At 38.3% G+C, this 15760-nt stretch overlaps 2 protein-coding genes across 23 annotated transcripts in view; one reads left to right on the forward strand and one right to left on the reverse strand.

Moving 5' to 3' along the window:
• The window catches only part of LOC127054628 (uncharacterized), a 600194-nt gene that overhangs the window by 230800 nt on the left and 353634 nt on the right, over nucleotides 1–15760 (forward strand). The window lies entirely within an intron of this gene.
• ROBO2 (roundabout guidance receptor 2) overlaps nucleotides 1662–15760 on the reverse strand; it is a 1593247-nt gene continuing 1579148 nt past the window's right edge. For 13 of the 22 annotated variants that reach the window (XM_050956226.1, XM_050956216.1, XM_050956254.1 and 10 more), the window contains 3 exons: nucleotides 10369–10629; nucleotides 5125–5325; nucleotides 1662–2519 (listed from right to left, as the gene is read on the reverse strand). In XM_050956226.1, coding sequence (XP_050812183.1) covers nucleotides 2518–2519; nucleotides 5125–5325; nucleotides 10369–10629 — 464 coding nt within the window. In that variant the 3' untranslated portion in view covers nucleotides 1662–2517. The remainder of the gene's footprint in view (nucleotides 2520–5124; nucleotides 5326–10368; nucleotides 10630–15760) is intronic. The other 9 variants (XM_050956330.1, XM_050956300.1, XM_050956386.1 and 6 more) reach the window with 1 other exon arrangement.

The following is a 15760-nucleotide window of genomic DNA, read 5'->3' on the forward strand; positions in this document are numbered from 1 at the left end:
TATTGTGGTTTGTTGGAAGTACAATGTATAGAAAAGAGAAAAAAAAGATCACTTGTAAGATAATGGAGACACTTGGAGATACACACGGACAACTTGTTATATAATAATGTAAGCAAATTATTAATGAACAAAAACATACAGAAGCAGATGGACAAGGTAGTGAATATCATGATACTGCACAACTTTAATACTGACACACATTTACTTTCCAGTGGAATAGATAAAACATATCTGAAAGTAATTGGGATGGCTTTTGTCAACTTCTCATTATTCCAGTTTTAAAATAGAACATAATGAGAAAGGTGTTCCACCAAAGCTCTGGACAAGTGTTCAAATCAAAATTCTCTCTAATCATATTGAAATGTTTCCAGAGAACCAAAATTTGAGAAGTGTGCTGAAGAATCTGTATCTTCACATATCAGAATCAGCATAAATCTGATGCCCTTTTTACCTTTGTTGAATATTTCTGTATGTTTAAAGACAATGGCTTTAACTATATTCATTTAATCAGCAGGAAAATTACATATATTCATTGGTAACATATATAAATAAATTCATACATTTTGTTTTTGTCTTGTAACTGGCTAAGTAACAGATCTGACCTTAAGTAAAGTTTAAATACTAGTTTTTGATATTTGACAGTTCTGAATACAACTGAAAACTGTAGTGTTTTATTGTATAATGGAACAATTAAATAAAATGTAAAGAAACACATATATTTAGCAGTGTAATTTACTAGTCCGAGGACTTTGCCATCACTAAAAGTGTACTTCACTTAATACTGGTGAACTCCAAGACGATATACAAAACAACATAGACAGGATATACTTAAAGGGTGTTTAAATGCAAACTTGCATTCATGATTAGGTGATTAATAGAAAAAAAACTGTAGAATGTAATATTTAAATTAAGTATTGAATGAATGTGGTATACAATACATGTAGAATATTCTAACAAATGTTTGAAAAATTTACTCATAGGGATTTTGGAGGTGCAGAAAATCTAGAGAAAGTCATGAAAACTAATGATGAGACAGGATGCTGTTATTAATGTCCACTTACAGAGTTTGGTTTATTCAAAAAGTGTATAAACATGCGTTACTTTGTTATTATAGTAGGGTTTAAATTCACACATTAAAAGTAGGTCAAAGTTTTTTTTGTTTGTATCCAATTTCTGAGAACATATTGCATTGAAAGAAAAATATTTACTGCAAACTGAACATAATTTTACCATTGCTTTCTTTTTTCAAACACTAAGAATTTTGCTACAAATTCCATGGAATCAACTTCAGTTATTGAGGACTTCAGTTAATAAAACACAAAAGTTTCTAGACTGCATAAAAAACAACTCATGTAAATGAATTTCAGTGGTGCAGCTCTATCCTCTATTTTACTGTACATGTATTGGAAAGATGAACTAAGATACTCCAACATATTTCATTTTTCAGAAGCATCTTGAATATGTCTCAATAATAAATTGCATCTTTAACTATTTGCTAGGTAATCCCAGAGTTTATATTGTTTCTTTTTCCTGGGGGAATTTCTGTATTACATGCTGGCTTTGAGAGATTAATTATGGTAATTCTTTTTAAAATGTAACATAAAAACAACTTTAGTGAAACACCTTAATTTCTTTTGTTTGTAGCAAGTTTTCCCGCCCTCCCCCCCTCCATTATTTAATTATATTGGGCAGGTAAAAACTGATCCTAAGAGTTGAGAAGCTTAGCGTTCTATTCAGAGGTCACTATTCAACTCTGTAGTCACTTTTTTCATATTCACTCTTGAAACTCACATTTTCATCTTTTGACATCCCTTCTTTTTTTTTAAATAGTAAGAGCAACTATGTTGCTTGTTATTAAAAGATTTAATTCTGTCCCTGACATCTTTGCTAACATCAGTTTTGCCTGTCATCTTCCTATTTCTACACCCCAATGAAAAACCATTTACCATACTCCATTACATCCAGCATTATCCAACACAGCTTACAGCACATAAAACGCTCTTCACACATTCAATCTTCTTCTTCTTCTTCTTCATGTCACGAGTAGAGTTTTGTGCTTATCACCAAATAAAATTGCAGTGCAAACTTTAAACATAAAAGTTACACAATTAAAAGTTAATATATGGCACCACAGCCTATTAATTCACATATAGTACAACAGACCAATAAGAACAGACAATAATATGAACATAGCTAAAAAGAAGGTGAGCTTGCATAGCAATGCAACAAAAGAAATTATATACAGAGAGAAATCATTTTCATCCTGGAGGGTGATTTTTTTTTTCTTTCTTTTTTATATACTCCTGACAAGAAATAGTTTAAGGTGGATGGTGTATTAAAGAGACGAACACAAGTATCTGTGGGATATGTGTGGCTGTGTGTCTTTACATTGCATTTACAGTTCTTTTAATAGTACATAAATAAAGAAAATGTTCATTGCACTGTTTAGTGTCATCACTTCCATGAGTTCAGACCTGATGGTCCTTCAGAGCAGCTTGGGATGTCTCTTCTCAACTACTCTATAGAAGGAAAAAGAGAAAAAAATGCACTAAATAAAACAAATCCTCTGGCTACATTACCACAGCACATCTCATAAACTTATCGGATTTTTTAAAATTGCTTTTAAAATTGCAAGTGGTTGACTTTAAAAATTCCACACTTACCACCAGTTGTACTAAAGATACCAAATATGTCTTCCTGTGTGCGTGTAGGTCAGGAGTTTCTGCCTTACCACTGTGTGGTAACTGCAAGTAAACATTGAGGGTCTGGTTCTCTGCTGTACCTGATGGAGTGAAGTGCCTGTGCTGAGAGTCCACTAGGATGTGTATGTATGTGCGTGTGTGTGGGGAATCCTCACCTAACTTTTAATGGGACTAGTGTAAATGCTAACCTAGGGCTTGATCCAAATCTCACTGAAGTCAGTGAAAGTCTATCCCTTGACATACCAGGCTTTGGACCAGAAACTAACGCCTTACTTCTTCAGACTGATCCACATAGGTAGACCAAATGTCTGCAGAGCTCCACTGACAAAGAGACTCCTTCTGGTGAACCTATATATCTGCTCAGGTATTACTGGAGGAATCTTGTGTAGGTACAGTTAAGCGGGATTAGGAATAGTTACAGGGTTGATTGTATCTGAGAAACATTTATTTGAATAGGTCTGAAAAGAATATTCTGTTAGCAAACTGCAATTGCTGTCCCTGTAATAGCTGTTCTGCAGGTACTGCAATAGTACCCTATTTATTGCTTTTACTAGAGAGAGAAACAGTGATCAGAAGTGAAAAAAATACATAAGTGGGAAAGAGCAACATATTTAACATTTTTAAATGACCTCTATATCTTTTTCAAATGGAAAATCTGTGCTGAAGTCAGACCTGGGGCTCAGACTGGATATCAAGTAAAACCTGGTTATTTAGTTATGTACTTCAAGTGTTCTCTAATTGTGTCGCTTTTAAATTGCACTGCATGTGGAAATTAACATATTCTTTACCAGAATGAGATACCAATTTTATGGGTCAGATCCACAGTGGAGGTGTGCTTGGCAGCGTTCAAAGAGATGCAAAGATGTCTTAAAGGCACCTTTGCACTCCTCTGATCCTGGGGTCACCCTGTGATGGGTTGTACTCCTAGCTGCCTATGGCACTGTCATGGAAACATAGAATAGTAGCAAAGTCCAAGCCACAGCCCTCTTCCTCCGGCCACATTCCCTGCATTGGTTGCATGACAGTTCACCCTAAGGTCTTGTCTATACTGGCAACAGCATGCAGCATAGGTGTAACTACATGCCACTGTGAAAAGCAGGCTGCATTCATACTATGGTGCATAGCTACATGCATCAATGGAAGGCTCTGGCAAAGGGAAGGCCTTGGCAAAAGACTCCAGAAGCAGAGAGATCCCAGAGCCTTTCTCTACTGCCAAAGTCTTTTCCAGTGGTGAGGAAAAGCTCCTACAGTAGGGAGGCAGAGGGACACTACACAGCTAAAAATAGGAGTGTAGTTTGGGGGAAGCACTTCTTGGACATGAATAAAGCCATGTAGGATACATACCCAGAGTTTTGGTGTGTCTTTATTCTACTAACCTAAGCAGTGCCTTACTGTCTACACTGTTATTTATACCTGTGCTAGAGGGTGTACAATACATGTAATCTAAATGCAACCATACATGGAGGCCTAGCCTGAGGTACCCTATGTATAGGAGAGCCTTCTGGCCCTGGGTAATCCAATACTGACATTGCTTTGCACTGACAAACATCAGCAGGGGTCAGCGTTCTCTAAAGGAGCTGCTGATGTGGTGAGAAAGTCCCAGAAACTCCTCCAAGACTTCTGGGCCCAGGTGTGTTCTCACGGTGTTTCTCAGGCAGCCAGAAAACCACAGTATTTGCTGTCACTGTTACTAAAAGGTCAGCTTCTATGACCTACCAGTCTTTGAGGTCTCATGTGAGTGTCATCTAGCTGACATATACACAGCATGGTACCAGGTATGACATACATAGTGGTAACAAATTTGGGAAGGAGTTCTGCTGGGTGGGGGAATTTGAGAAAAAGGGAGGCACCACTTTCTTTGGGATGAGCAAAAGGGAGACTGAATCAGAGGGCAGAGAAGAGAGAGAAAGCTGAATGGGAAAGAGAGGGGGTAAAGAAGAGGAGTGATAAGTTTGTCTGCTGTAACCAGCCAAGAATAGAACAAAGGCCTCTTTTTAATGCAGTTCTGTAACAACATCACTAATGCCATTTTCAGGTCAAGTAACTTGAATTTGGCCAAAAAATTCTAAAGGGTAACGAGTAATTCTAATCTGCTGACCTGATGTGTTTCCCTTTACACTAGCATCATAGATTTAAGGATGTGTTAAATAGATGACCCTGGCATGACTCACAGTACTAAAAATCATGCTACAGGGTGAAGTCTAAGATAAATCTAAAGGGACAGAAAGATACATTTCAATCATTTGCCTTTTTCACAAGGAAGTGACCTCTCAGAGAAGACAGAGATCTGGGTCAGAATCATATCTGACTGACAAACTGAGCTTCTCACTCTCTGGAGTCCAATCTTGCGTCAATGAAAATTTTAATTAAAAATTGTTATTTTTTCTTTTTTTACATTTGAATTGCAGCAAGAAAGACTTACATAATTCACCAGTAAACTGTCCTGGATTATTTGATCCCATATATCCTACATCAAGAAGGTCACTAGCATTGCGTTGGTGACCTCCTCGCAAGGCTTCGCCTTTTCTGGGTCCAGTAGATCCTTTAGAAGAAGCTGTTCCTGAAGAGCTGTGACCACCTGGGGATGGGAAACTGGGCTTACTATATGGCACCAGTGCCTCTTCTAGAAAACACAAAATCATCAACATATTATTAACAGCATTATCCAGGTGTGGATATCAAACTCACCCAGTGTGTATTACATTTAGAAAAGTTTTTTTTCTTTTATTTTGCCTTATTATATGGCAGTAATAGCAAAAAGCCTCCATGTGCATCCTAAACTGCTTCCACAGATAATGAAACCAACGTGTTTGCATGTAAACTTATAAACTAGTTTGCATTAATTATAAAATGAGATTCATTGTGAACAAATAGAAGATGAATTACAGATTGCTGAATAGAAATAGCTGCACATAGAATTTCCAGAACAATGTAATTATTATATTTTCCTTTAAGCTTCTAGGAGTGTGTTTTTTCCCTCTTCTTTAGTTTAACTTATGGTAACATCGCTTCAATCAATTTAGATAAAGAATTGTGATATCAGCTAATTTAATTAGCTTCCTGGAGCTCAGTAATTTCCAACCATAGAAAGTACATTGGAAAAACCTCATTTTACAAATAATCCTATTACTTAAATATTTGTGGGGGAATAAATCTTTCTGTGACACTGTTTCAGGGGCACTACATGGTCTTCTTTGAACAAAGGGTTATGTCCGTCTCAGTTTACCCCTCCTCTTGCGCAGATGAAGGATTGGAAGAATAGGCGTTTTGAGGGACAGAAAGTCTTTGGGGATAGGCTTGCACCTCTGTGTTTGTACAGCACTTAGCAAAACAGGGCCTCAAACCTGATTGGGTCCTCTGGGCATGGTAGTAACAGTAGCAGCAGCAAACAACAGAATTGGTTTGATTCCTAAACTGAGGAGTTTGGCTGTTTATTTTGTGGAACTATTTTTATTTTTGTACACGCAGCACTCTGGCCATCTTGACTAAATCTTGAGGAAGAGAACTTGATAACTACAGCACCAGTTCAGCAAGGTACTTAAGCATACGCCTAACTTTAAATACATGAGTAGCCCCCACTAAAGTCAATGGGACAACTCACAAGCTTAAAGTATGCACTTGGTTAAGAACTTTCCTGAATTAGGGTTAAGATTTTTTCCCCTCTACCTATTTCTAGACCATTTAACTGGGTGAGACATATCGTATTTAATGGCGGGAAGAGACAGGGAGGGAGAAATAGAGAGGGAGTAGTGAAAAAGGAAGAGGGAGATAAGAGATTATATTTGACTCTCTTCCATAATCTTAGTGCCCATAGATCTAGAATACTAGCACTGCAGAATATCCGCTTCATATGCCATGATTTTGCTTGTCCTTGCTGAAATGTAAGCAAACATTTAAAAGACATAGAAAGATGGCATTTAGCTATCAATGACTTTTAAATTTTATTAGCAATTCTTTTCACAGCAAACCCTAACAACAGAGTCTGACAGAAACTCCTTCCAACAGCTGGATGAAATATGCAGCAACCTGCAAAGGCAGCAATAAACAGAAGTAGAGGAAATCAATTTAGCAGAAAGCTGGACACATTTCTAGAGTATAGAACGGAGAAGTTTAGGAGAATGAAATATACTATATACTGGTTTGTTTTCCCAGTTTTGGGATGAAGACTAAGGTTTTGATGAATAGTCCATTCTTTAGCACTTTTATGGGTGAAATGAAATATTTAGAAACAACCACCACCCCATTATACTGTTACAATAATTTAATAGAATATATGATGTTATGATGTGGCCTGAGAAATGTGTAATTCATAAAATAAACAATAACAATATAAAATCACAGTCAGATTTTTCAAACATTCTAGAACTTGGAAGATATTTGTCTAAATCCCCAAAACAGCTCTGAAGGACATTCCCCACCCCAAAAACAGCTTTGTAGGTCCTGATCCTGCAAAGAGTTCAGTATCTGCCCATGTGGGTCTCTTTGCAGAACCAAGGCCCTAATTTACATCCTCAGAACTGGTGTTTGTTTGTCCAGACAGGTGTTTGTATGACCCACCTGAGCTGGACAACCATAATGTTCTCCTTGTTCTCAAAACTACTCGAATCTGATTTGCATAGTGTGCCTATTATTAGGGTAGCTGAGCATATTACATTTAGGTATGTTGCTGCTGTTACTCCACTTAGTGATCCTGAGCACGCTCAAAAGTCATCAGTGAAAATATGGTTTCCAGTACTAGACTACTCATGCCCTTTTGAAAAATACATGAAATTAGGGGCTTAGTTCTGCACAATTGAAGTCAATGGGGGCTATGCCCTTGATATCAATGGCATTTTGACCACGTCCTAGGTGGGACCCTACAATAGTAAGAATAATAATCTCTTCGTATATAATTAGGGTTATTATTACAGCTAGTATAGTACTTTAAAATATTTGTTAATAAATGTAACTGTCATTCATTGAATAAATCATCTGACAAATGCTGCAAAATTTTCATTGCATAGGTCAATCGATGTAAAAAAAGAAGAATGTATTCAGTACTCAGCCAGATTCCTTATTGTTTTATATGTGCAGCACCCAAAGTGGGCTTGGTGTTTTTTAGGTACAGTACGTATGGCCTCTGCCCCAAATAATTTACAATTTCAAGCTCTGATCCTGCACAACTTTACTCATGTGAGTACTCCCACTGACTTCATTTCTGAACCAAATCAATGACACTATTCAGGAACACAATTTGCCACGGATGCAGGTGTGTGTTAGACCCAGGTCCAAATGTAGACGTGATACACAGAGTCAAAGCAATGAAATGGGGAAGGTAAGATGAGGGAAGAATGGAAGGGAGGATGCAGCTACTGTGGTTTCTTATGCATGTTTTTTTATTCTTCGGCTATATCTACATATCTATCTATACATACATATAGATAGATATAGCAGAAGAATAAAAAAATTCATATATATATATATATTGCTATATGCAAATGTTTGCAAAGAGGTTGCAATTAGCTTTCTATTGTAAAGCAGATTATGACTACTCACTTTCAAACTAAAAGTCATGCTTTCAAAATATTAAGGCTAACACTCAGTAACAATAGACATTGTTTTGAATGATATCATGGAAATTGAGCAAATAGTTTTTCAGAAAGACAACAATTAAAAATGCCTTCTTTTGAAAATATTTGTTAACTGTCTAACCCTGTTATCTGGTGAATGGATTCCCAATGAACTTCATCATTAATTGGGAAAATAGTTCAGAACAGATTTCAAGAAAAAAATATACTCATAATTAATGTTATAAAAATGATGCATGAGTATCCATCATTAAACCTAATAGAGAAAAGAATATGGAAAAAGAATGCTTCAATACAAGAAGCTGGAGCAGAAAAGAAACACACGCACAGTGAAAAATGCTGGCACAGCTTCAGTGAAGCACCTTGCATTCAACTACTGGCCATCACGGAAAGCATTTGGAGACAGATTTCTGTATGTCTCGCATTGAAGGAGAGGGCTGCAGCAGCTCCCAATGCACCTCCTAAGGTAGGCATGAGGGAAATCCAACTGCCTTGGATCTGTAAAGGTTCACAGGACAGGAACTCTGCAATCACTCTAACCCTGGGGGGCCTGATTCAACACTCACTGAAGTCAGTGGGAACCAGTCCTTTGTACTCAATGGGTTTTGGCTCTGAGTCAGGTGTGAGGTATGAGAGCCCTACAACTGTAGACCCCCTAAGTTACATAATAGTTAACATCCTCATCAGGCCTTCCTGCACACTTACTAGAAATGGAGATGGGGACCTTTGTTGCTGTGGAATTTTGAGTTTGGTAGCAGAGAAGCTTCCCTGAATATAGCTTCACATAACAGATATACATATAGTATATCAGATGTGTATATGTAGAAAAAGTTTGTAAGTATGTCTTGTAGGTCAGAGTTAAGGTTGTTATTGGACTGTACCAGGTGAAATCTCACGTTAATATTGTTTTTAAACAAACATCTGTACTGCAAAGGTGGTAGAATAGACATATAAATGACCTTTCACTTGTCCATACTATTGAAGGATTGTTTTGGTTTGTTTTTAATGGCATATTCCTGTTATTTATTAAAATATGGGTTATCGTATTTACTGTAGCAACTATAACTTTTTTGCTTTTGTCTAGAACTGAAGAGACCAGTCATTTTTCTTCTGAGGCTGTCCTGAGAAGCAGATAAAGGAGGATAACATACAGGTATCAGAAAAGGACCATTCAGAAATCCTTGCTCCAGGACAGGTGCCCCTACCCATACCATTGTTTTTACAGATATGGGATTAGCTATGAGAATTAGATTTAAATACTTATTGCCAGTGTCATTGTGTAAGTTTAGTAAATGCATGAGGGTCCAGCACGGCACTAGAAAAAAGAACTGTATATGCCTTGCTTCTATGCTGTATGTTCCTTGTGCAATTGTCCCCCTTGCATCATTCTATTTTATCAGCACTGGACTAAGATGTGAGACGAAGGTTAACGGAAAATCGTTAGGTGTCCCGAAACAGAAGCTGTTAGTGGCTGAACTGAAGGAATCTGTGAATGTTGTAGAGCTGAATCTCCAGTCCAATCTCACCTCCTGTACATATCTTTACAGGCCTGAGATCCATTTAGAAGTCAAGCTCAGTAATCAGCAAAGACAAGTTCCCAGATAAAGTCTATATTGTCATCAATTGAGGCCTTACTGAGGAAGGTTATTTTGTCATATACTTGAGTAGAGAGGAAAGGATGCTATAAATATAGCAGGAAAAAAATGGCTTAGGCTAAGGAGGGTCAGCCCTCTGTAGGCATGCAAAACAGCTAGTGCCAATTCAGTTGCTGGTTGAAGATACTGCTATATGTGGTCTTACATGTACAATTAAATACATTTATAAAGGGGAATAGTTAAAAGGCTGTTCCTCTTGCCTTGCGCACCAAGAACAGAGTTCAGATTTTGTTTTTTTGCTGCTACGTTTGATAATATTATTAATTCCCTAAATAGTGTAATGAATGCACTGGCTTAGGGGGTGAATGTATTTATTCTTCTAAGTCTTGGCAATGCTGGGGACGACTGGTTTAAGGTAATCTTATATTCTAGTGAGTTATAAACCTCTACTGGAAATGTTTCAAGAAGCTGTCTACACTTCTTTGACTTGTGCAGCACACACACCTGATCCAAATGCTTGTTTATGTTGGGCTTTCCTGAAATCTTCTTGACGTTCTGTGGAGCTTATCCATTCCTGGGTTTGTCGCTGCCACTCTAATGATGCTCTAGCTTGACGATCCAATGAGCTCTTTGTTTCATCTATGTTGGAAGTATGCTGCCTCTCAAGAGAGCTTCCTTTTCTCTCTGCCGAGCCTCCACGCTGGCCAGGGCCTATTTGCTGCCTTAAACCCTGACCAGGGGGCGGATCTGGTGGTGGTGGAAGATCTAAAAAATGTGAATAAGATTTAGAACAAGCTAATATTTAATTGAAACATGTTTTGTTTGAAACCGCAGAGAAAAAAATGTCCCCTAATAAAAGAATCTGAGTCACTTATCATGACTTTTTAAAAAAAGGAAATTCATGTTAGTCAGAAATGCAGTTTATTTATCCTCACTACTAGCCTCTCCCTCCAGCAATTGTGCTACTAATATCTTCTATGAAATCAGTAGAATATGTGCTACAATTTGTGTTCCTTGATGTATACATGATGTATACTACTGTACTTGCCACATTCAGCAACAGTAAAGGAATTTTGTCAAGTTGTGAAAAATTAATCCATTATATTTGACTCAGTACATTCTGTTTCAGTCTGTTTGGGAAATACCTCTCTGCCCCCATCCTTGAGTTTCACTTTCAGTTTCAGTTTTGAATGAACTCAAAATCTAAAAGTAAAATTCAATCAAATCCCACCAAATTTCACATAATTTCACAAAATATCAAGTTATTTTAAAAATGTGTCTTCACTGACAATATATTACTATAAATGTTCAAAATATATTTTAAACAGAATCATTTAATAAGAGGAATATTTTTTCAAAAAAAATCTCACTTTTTCAGAAAAAAAGTTCAGTCAAAACTTGCTATTTTGGAAAAAATTCAGCCACGTCATAAGATTAAAGAACATATAGTTTACCCCAATCAAAACAAATTTTCAACTGATCACTGAAGGTCACATGATGTTCAGAATAACTTGTATGCTACATTTCAAAGTTTATACACTAAACCACTAAAGTGGTAGTACTGTTCAAAAAAAGAGGTTTCAAAGTATGTTTGTGATGAAAAAAGCATAAGCACATAAGAACAGCCATACTGGGTCAGACCAAAGGTCCATCTAGCCCAGTATCCTGTCTTCCGACAGTGGCCAATGTCAGGTGCTCCAGAGGGAATGAACAGAACAGGTAATCACCAAGTGATCCATCCCCTGTCCCATTCCCAGCTTCTGGCAAACAGGTTAGTGATACCATACCTGCCTTTCCTGGCTAATAGCCATTGATGGCCCTATCCTCCATAGAGTTATCTAGTTCTTTTTTGAACTAGATAAGCATACTTTTCTCACTATACAGAATCCTGAGACAGTGATCATAGTTGGAAAATGATAGCTCAAAAAGTGAAATTTTGACTAAAGTTATACAATAGGAAAACAAGAGACAGTGGCTCTTTATGCCTCAAACTCAGATTGTGAGGAATTAAAAAAAAATGGAGGTGCCTCTGACATTCCCCTGAGAAGCTGCCCCATGCTGCCTATCTATAGTGTATGCAGAACAGCCCGTAGCTCATCACTGTTATATACTATATTATGGTTCAACTAATTGTATTGGGAACATTTTACAGATATGTTGGGAGAGAGATCCTCAGATTGTGTAGCTCAGTTGACTTCAGTGGAGTTATGCTTGTTTATACCAGTTGAAGCTCTATCCTTTTGTTTTTTACCCTTCAGAAATTACAGCATTTGAAATCTTTTAATTGGAACTTGACCAGGAGTAGTGGATAATATGAAGGAGTATTCCTCTGCTTTTGGAACCTGCAGTGGAGTTTCAGAGTTGTAGCTATAAAGGGACTGAAACAATTTTCACATATTGATGAGGAGGTCTTGGTCAACAGATTTATTTTAAAAGGATGGCGATGTTTCAGTTTTATACGGGGTAAGATTTCTCATTTTCCATGTCCTTGATAGTAGAGGAGATACTTGCATTTCCTATGTGTGGGGCAGTGTTGTCTCCAAAGTTGATGAGACATCTTCCCAGTCAGCACTTCTGTCTTGCATAGTTAAATGAGAAAATGCTGGTTATTTGGGACAACAGGTCAATATATGGGATAGGAGAGTTATATCTGGTAGCAGCACTGCACCTTTGTTCTTGAATGAGGTGCCAACCCCCAGACTGAGACCTCTTCTTCTGGCTAGCACAATATTATAATAATCTGTCAGTGGGCTTGGTGTATACTTTATGTTCAGTGCTAATGTATTTGATTTTTTTTTAGTTATGAATATAAATGTGACCTTCTATGCCAACAACTGTGTTTGAGTTATTGTAGGTGGATGATGGGAGGGGTATGGGAGCCTGCCAATGTTAAAATTGCTTTATAGTGTTGGCTTCCAAAATGGCATTCCTTATAATTGATTTTACTGCAATCATAACCAGTTACCTTACAGAACCACGACACTGGCATCTGCTTATGCAATTTGAAATTCAGATTATTGAAGTTGTAACTTACAACCTCTATTTGAACGTCCATGGAATTCAGTACAGGCAGTATGTAATATGGAATCTGATTCTCCAACATAGAACTATTACAATTTCACATGAACAGAATAAAAATAACAGGGATCAACAAATGTGTAAGTTTTAAATCTGCAACAGACAGTAGCACAGAAAAAGAACTTAATTAAATTCAAAAATTGTTTCAGTATTTTACTTTATACAATGCCTTTCATCTGACTATCCCAATGCATTTAACAAACTTTCATTAATCAAACACTGGAGAGGAAGAAAGCCTTGTTGTTAAGGTACAGCTTGGGAATCAGGAGATCTGGACACAACTCCTGGACCTGCAGCAGATTTCCTCTGTGATCTTGGACAAATCACTCATCCTCACCTTTCCTGCAATTCCATCTGTAAAATGGATATTGTTGCCTACTGCACAGCAGTGGTGTGAATATTGATGTTTGTAAAGAACTTTGAAATCCTTGGATGACATCAGCAAATTAAATAAGTTATTTTTGAAGGCAGTCTCATACATTTTTGGAAGTAGGGCAGGTCTGTCTTAGAGAATCCATATTGGTCCCACCCTGAGTTGAGGGTTGTGGAGCCCATGTTGTACAAAGGCTAGCAGGGGAGGACTGTAAGCACTGATGGCCCTGCTAGCCAGTCATGGCCTGATTTAGTGTTGAGCTGGCTAATTGCTTGCTCTCTATCTCAGGATTGGCTGGGAAAGAAACACCTTTTCCTCCCTTTTCTAAAAGAAGTTTTGCATTTAGTGGTAACCCTTTTGCCTCCCTTCTTTTCCTGTGTCTGTGGCATTAATTATCCCTTCCCCCTACCTTTAGCCTTAGTTAAGCTCACTGGACAACTCTACTGTCTCCCCTGAGCCTATATAAAGGTCTCACTGCATCTGGAGCCATAATGAGCCCGTTCCCATTTCACAGCAGGCTAATCTCTCCCGCCCACACACTCTGCTCTTGTCTAAATCAGTGGTGGTGGCAGCACCCCACATAATATAAAATCACCTCATAGTAATCAGTTAACAGGTTGGGATTTGGGCTACCAGCAAAGGATAAGAGAGACTGGTTGGATTTACAATCCCACTTCCCTATGGCCAGGCTAGTATGGTTAGATTCATCTCCACAGCACACACGGAGGGGAGTCAACTCGTTTCCTAAGATCAATAGCTCCAAGAAAATTGTAAACCAAGAAATGAGGGGATTTCAGAGGGGAGATCCTGGTACATGATGGTATTGCCTAGTATCTTAGTTGTTCCATCCCAATGGGATTCATCTTTCTGATGTCAGGTACTACATATTTATCTTGGATATCCAGCAACTGATTGGTTTGGTGGGATGCCAGCCAACCACCACTAGCAATATCTAATAGCTGGATCATAAATTTGCAAGCCAATTTATAACTGAAATGGTGGGTGGTGGAGGTGAAGGCCTTGTCTTCTGATTGCCTAATTGAGGGACTGGGATTCAGATTCTTTAGCACAAACCCCAAGCAGAGATTAATGGAGAGTTGGCTTGGGCTTAGTCTAACCCTCTTTATGAGTGTAGAGTGCTGGTTGCCTTTCATGGCCAAGTCTCTTGGGCTGTCATCAACTGGATGAAGGCACAGCATATGGTTGGAAGGTAGGCTGCAGGCACCCCTTTCTGCAAGATCTGGCCATTCATTGTTTTCCCAGGAGTGATTTTTATAAAGCTGCAGCCTATGAGCTGTTCTTTGCAATCAGAGTGTGAGTATCCTCCTTACAGTGGCATAGGCAAAGGTGAGCAGAGGCAAAGACTGGGCAAGTCGGTGGCAAAAATGAGGAAGTAACTGAAGCGCCAACTCCAACTCCACTGCTTTAGCCACTAGATGTACGTCCCCTCTGATTCTTCTTCTATGGCTTTGTCAAGCATTATGTTTCACTAAAGATGTAAATTTAAAATCTGCCAGGAGGGTATAGTGTAGTTAAAATATGTAGCTTGCAGTGCTCTGCAATTTATAAGTTTATTAAATAAATAAGTAATGGAAGAGTTTACTAATGGATTTAGAGCACCGAGAAATATTCATAACAGAACCTGACACCACACAACACCTGACTTCTGCATTTGCTGAAATTTGTCAAGGCTCACTAACCATTAGAAAGAACAAGAGACTCATTTCTGAGTGAACACAGACTCACAGGCATAAATCCCACCCAAGCATTGTTTGAGGGACCACAAAGTTCAGCTGATCCTATGGTACCTACTGAAGTAGGGAAAAATGCCGCCTCGGGGTTGCCCTTCTTTCTGTCTCTGATTTGCCTGTTTGGAAGATAGGGCAGCTGCAAAGCATCATGGGGGACTGAAGCGTTGATCAGAATAATGAGGAGAGCATCCACATCCCCACCCTCATTACAGGAGTGGTGAAAATGGCTGATGGCTCTTTTAAAGCTGATTGTTTGCCTGCTGTCCTCTCCAAATCCTTCAGCATTTACAGTAGCCAGCTATGAGAGCTGCAAAATGTAAGACAGCCACACACAGGAGTAGCAGATGGTGGTTGCTTCTTTTGCTAATCAGAAGTGTAAGTGAGGTAGGAATAACAGGAGAGGTGGTTGTTCAATTGATTAGAATGAACAGATCCACCAGTGATTTGCAGGTTGGAAGAGGGGATTAGAGAGAAACAGAGCTGTCAGAGAATTGAAGAGAAAGACAGAGCCACTAGGGTGTGGAGGTGAGTGGAATTCAGGAATGGGATAGCATTACCAACCAGTGGGATAGGTGGGCAAGGAAAGCATGGCATGGGTTAATATGGACCTTTTGTATGGGTGGCACAAAGAGCATGAGCAAAGTAGAACACAGCACGGCACACTTTGAATTTGTTCTTGGGAAATTCATTTGAA

The sequence above is a fragment of the Gopherus flavomarginatus genome, chromosome 1 (genome assembly GCF_025201925.1).
Source record: "Gopherus flavomarginatus isolate rGopFla2 chromosome 1, rGopFla2.mat.asm, whole genome shotgun sequence".
NCBI lineage: Eukaryota > Metazoa > Chordata > Testudines > Testudinidae > Gopherus > Gopherus flavomarginatus.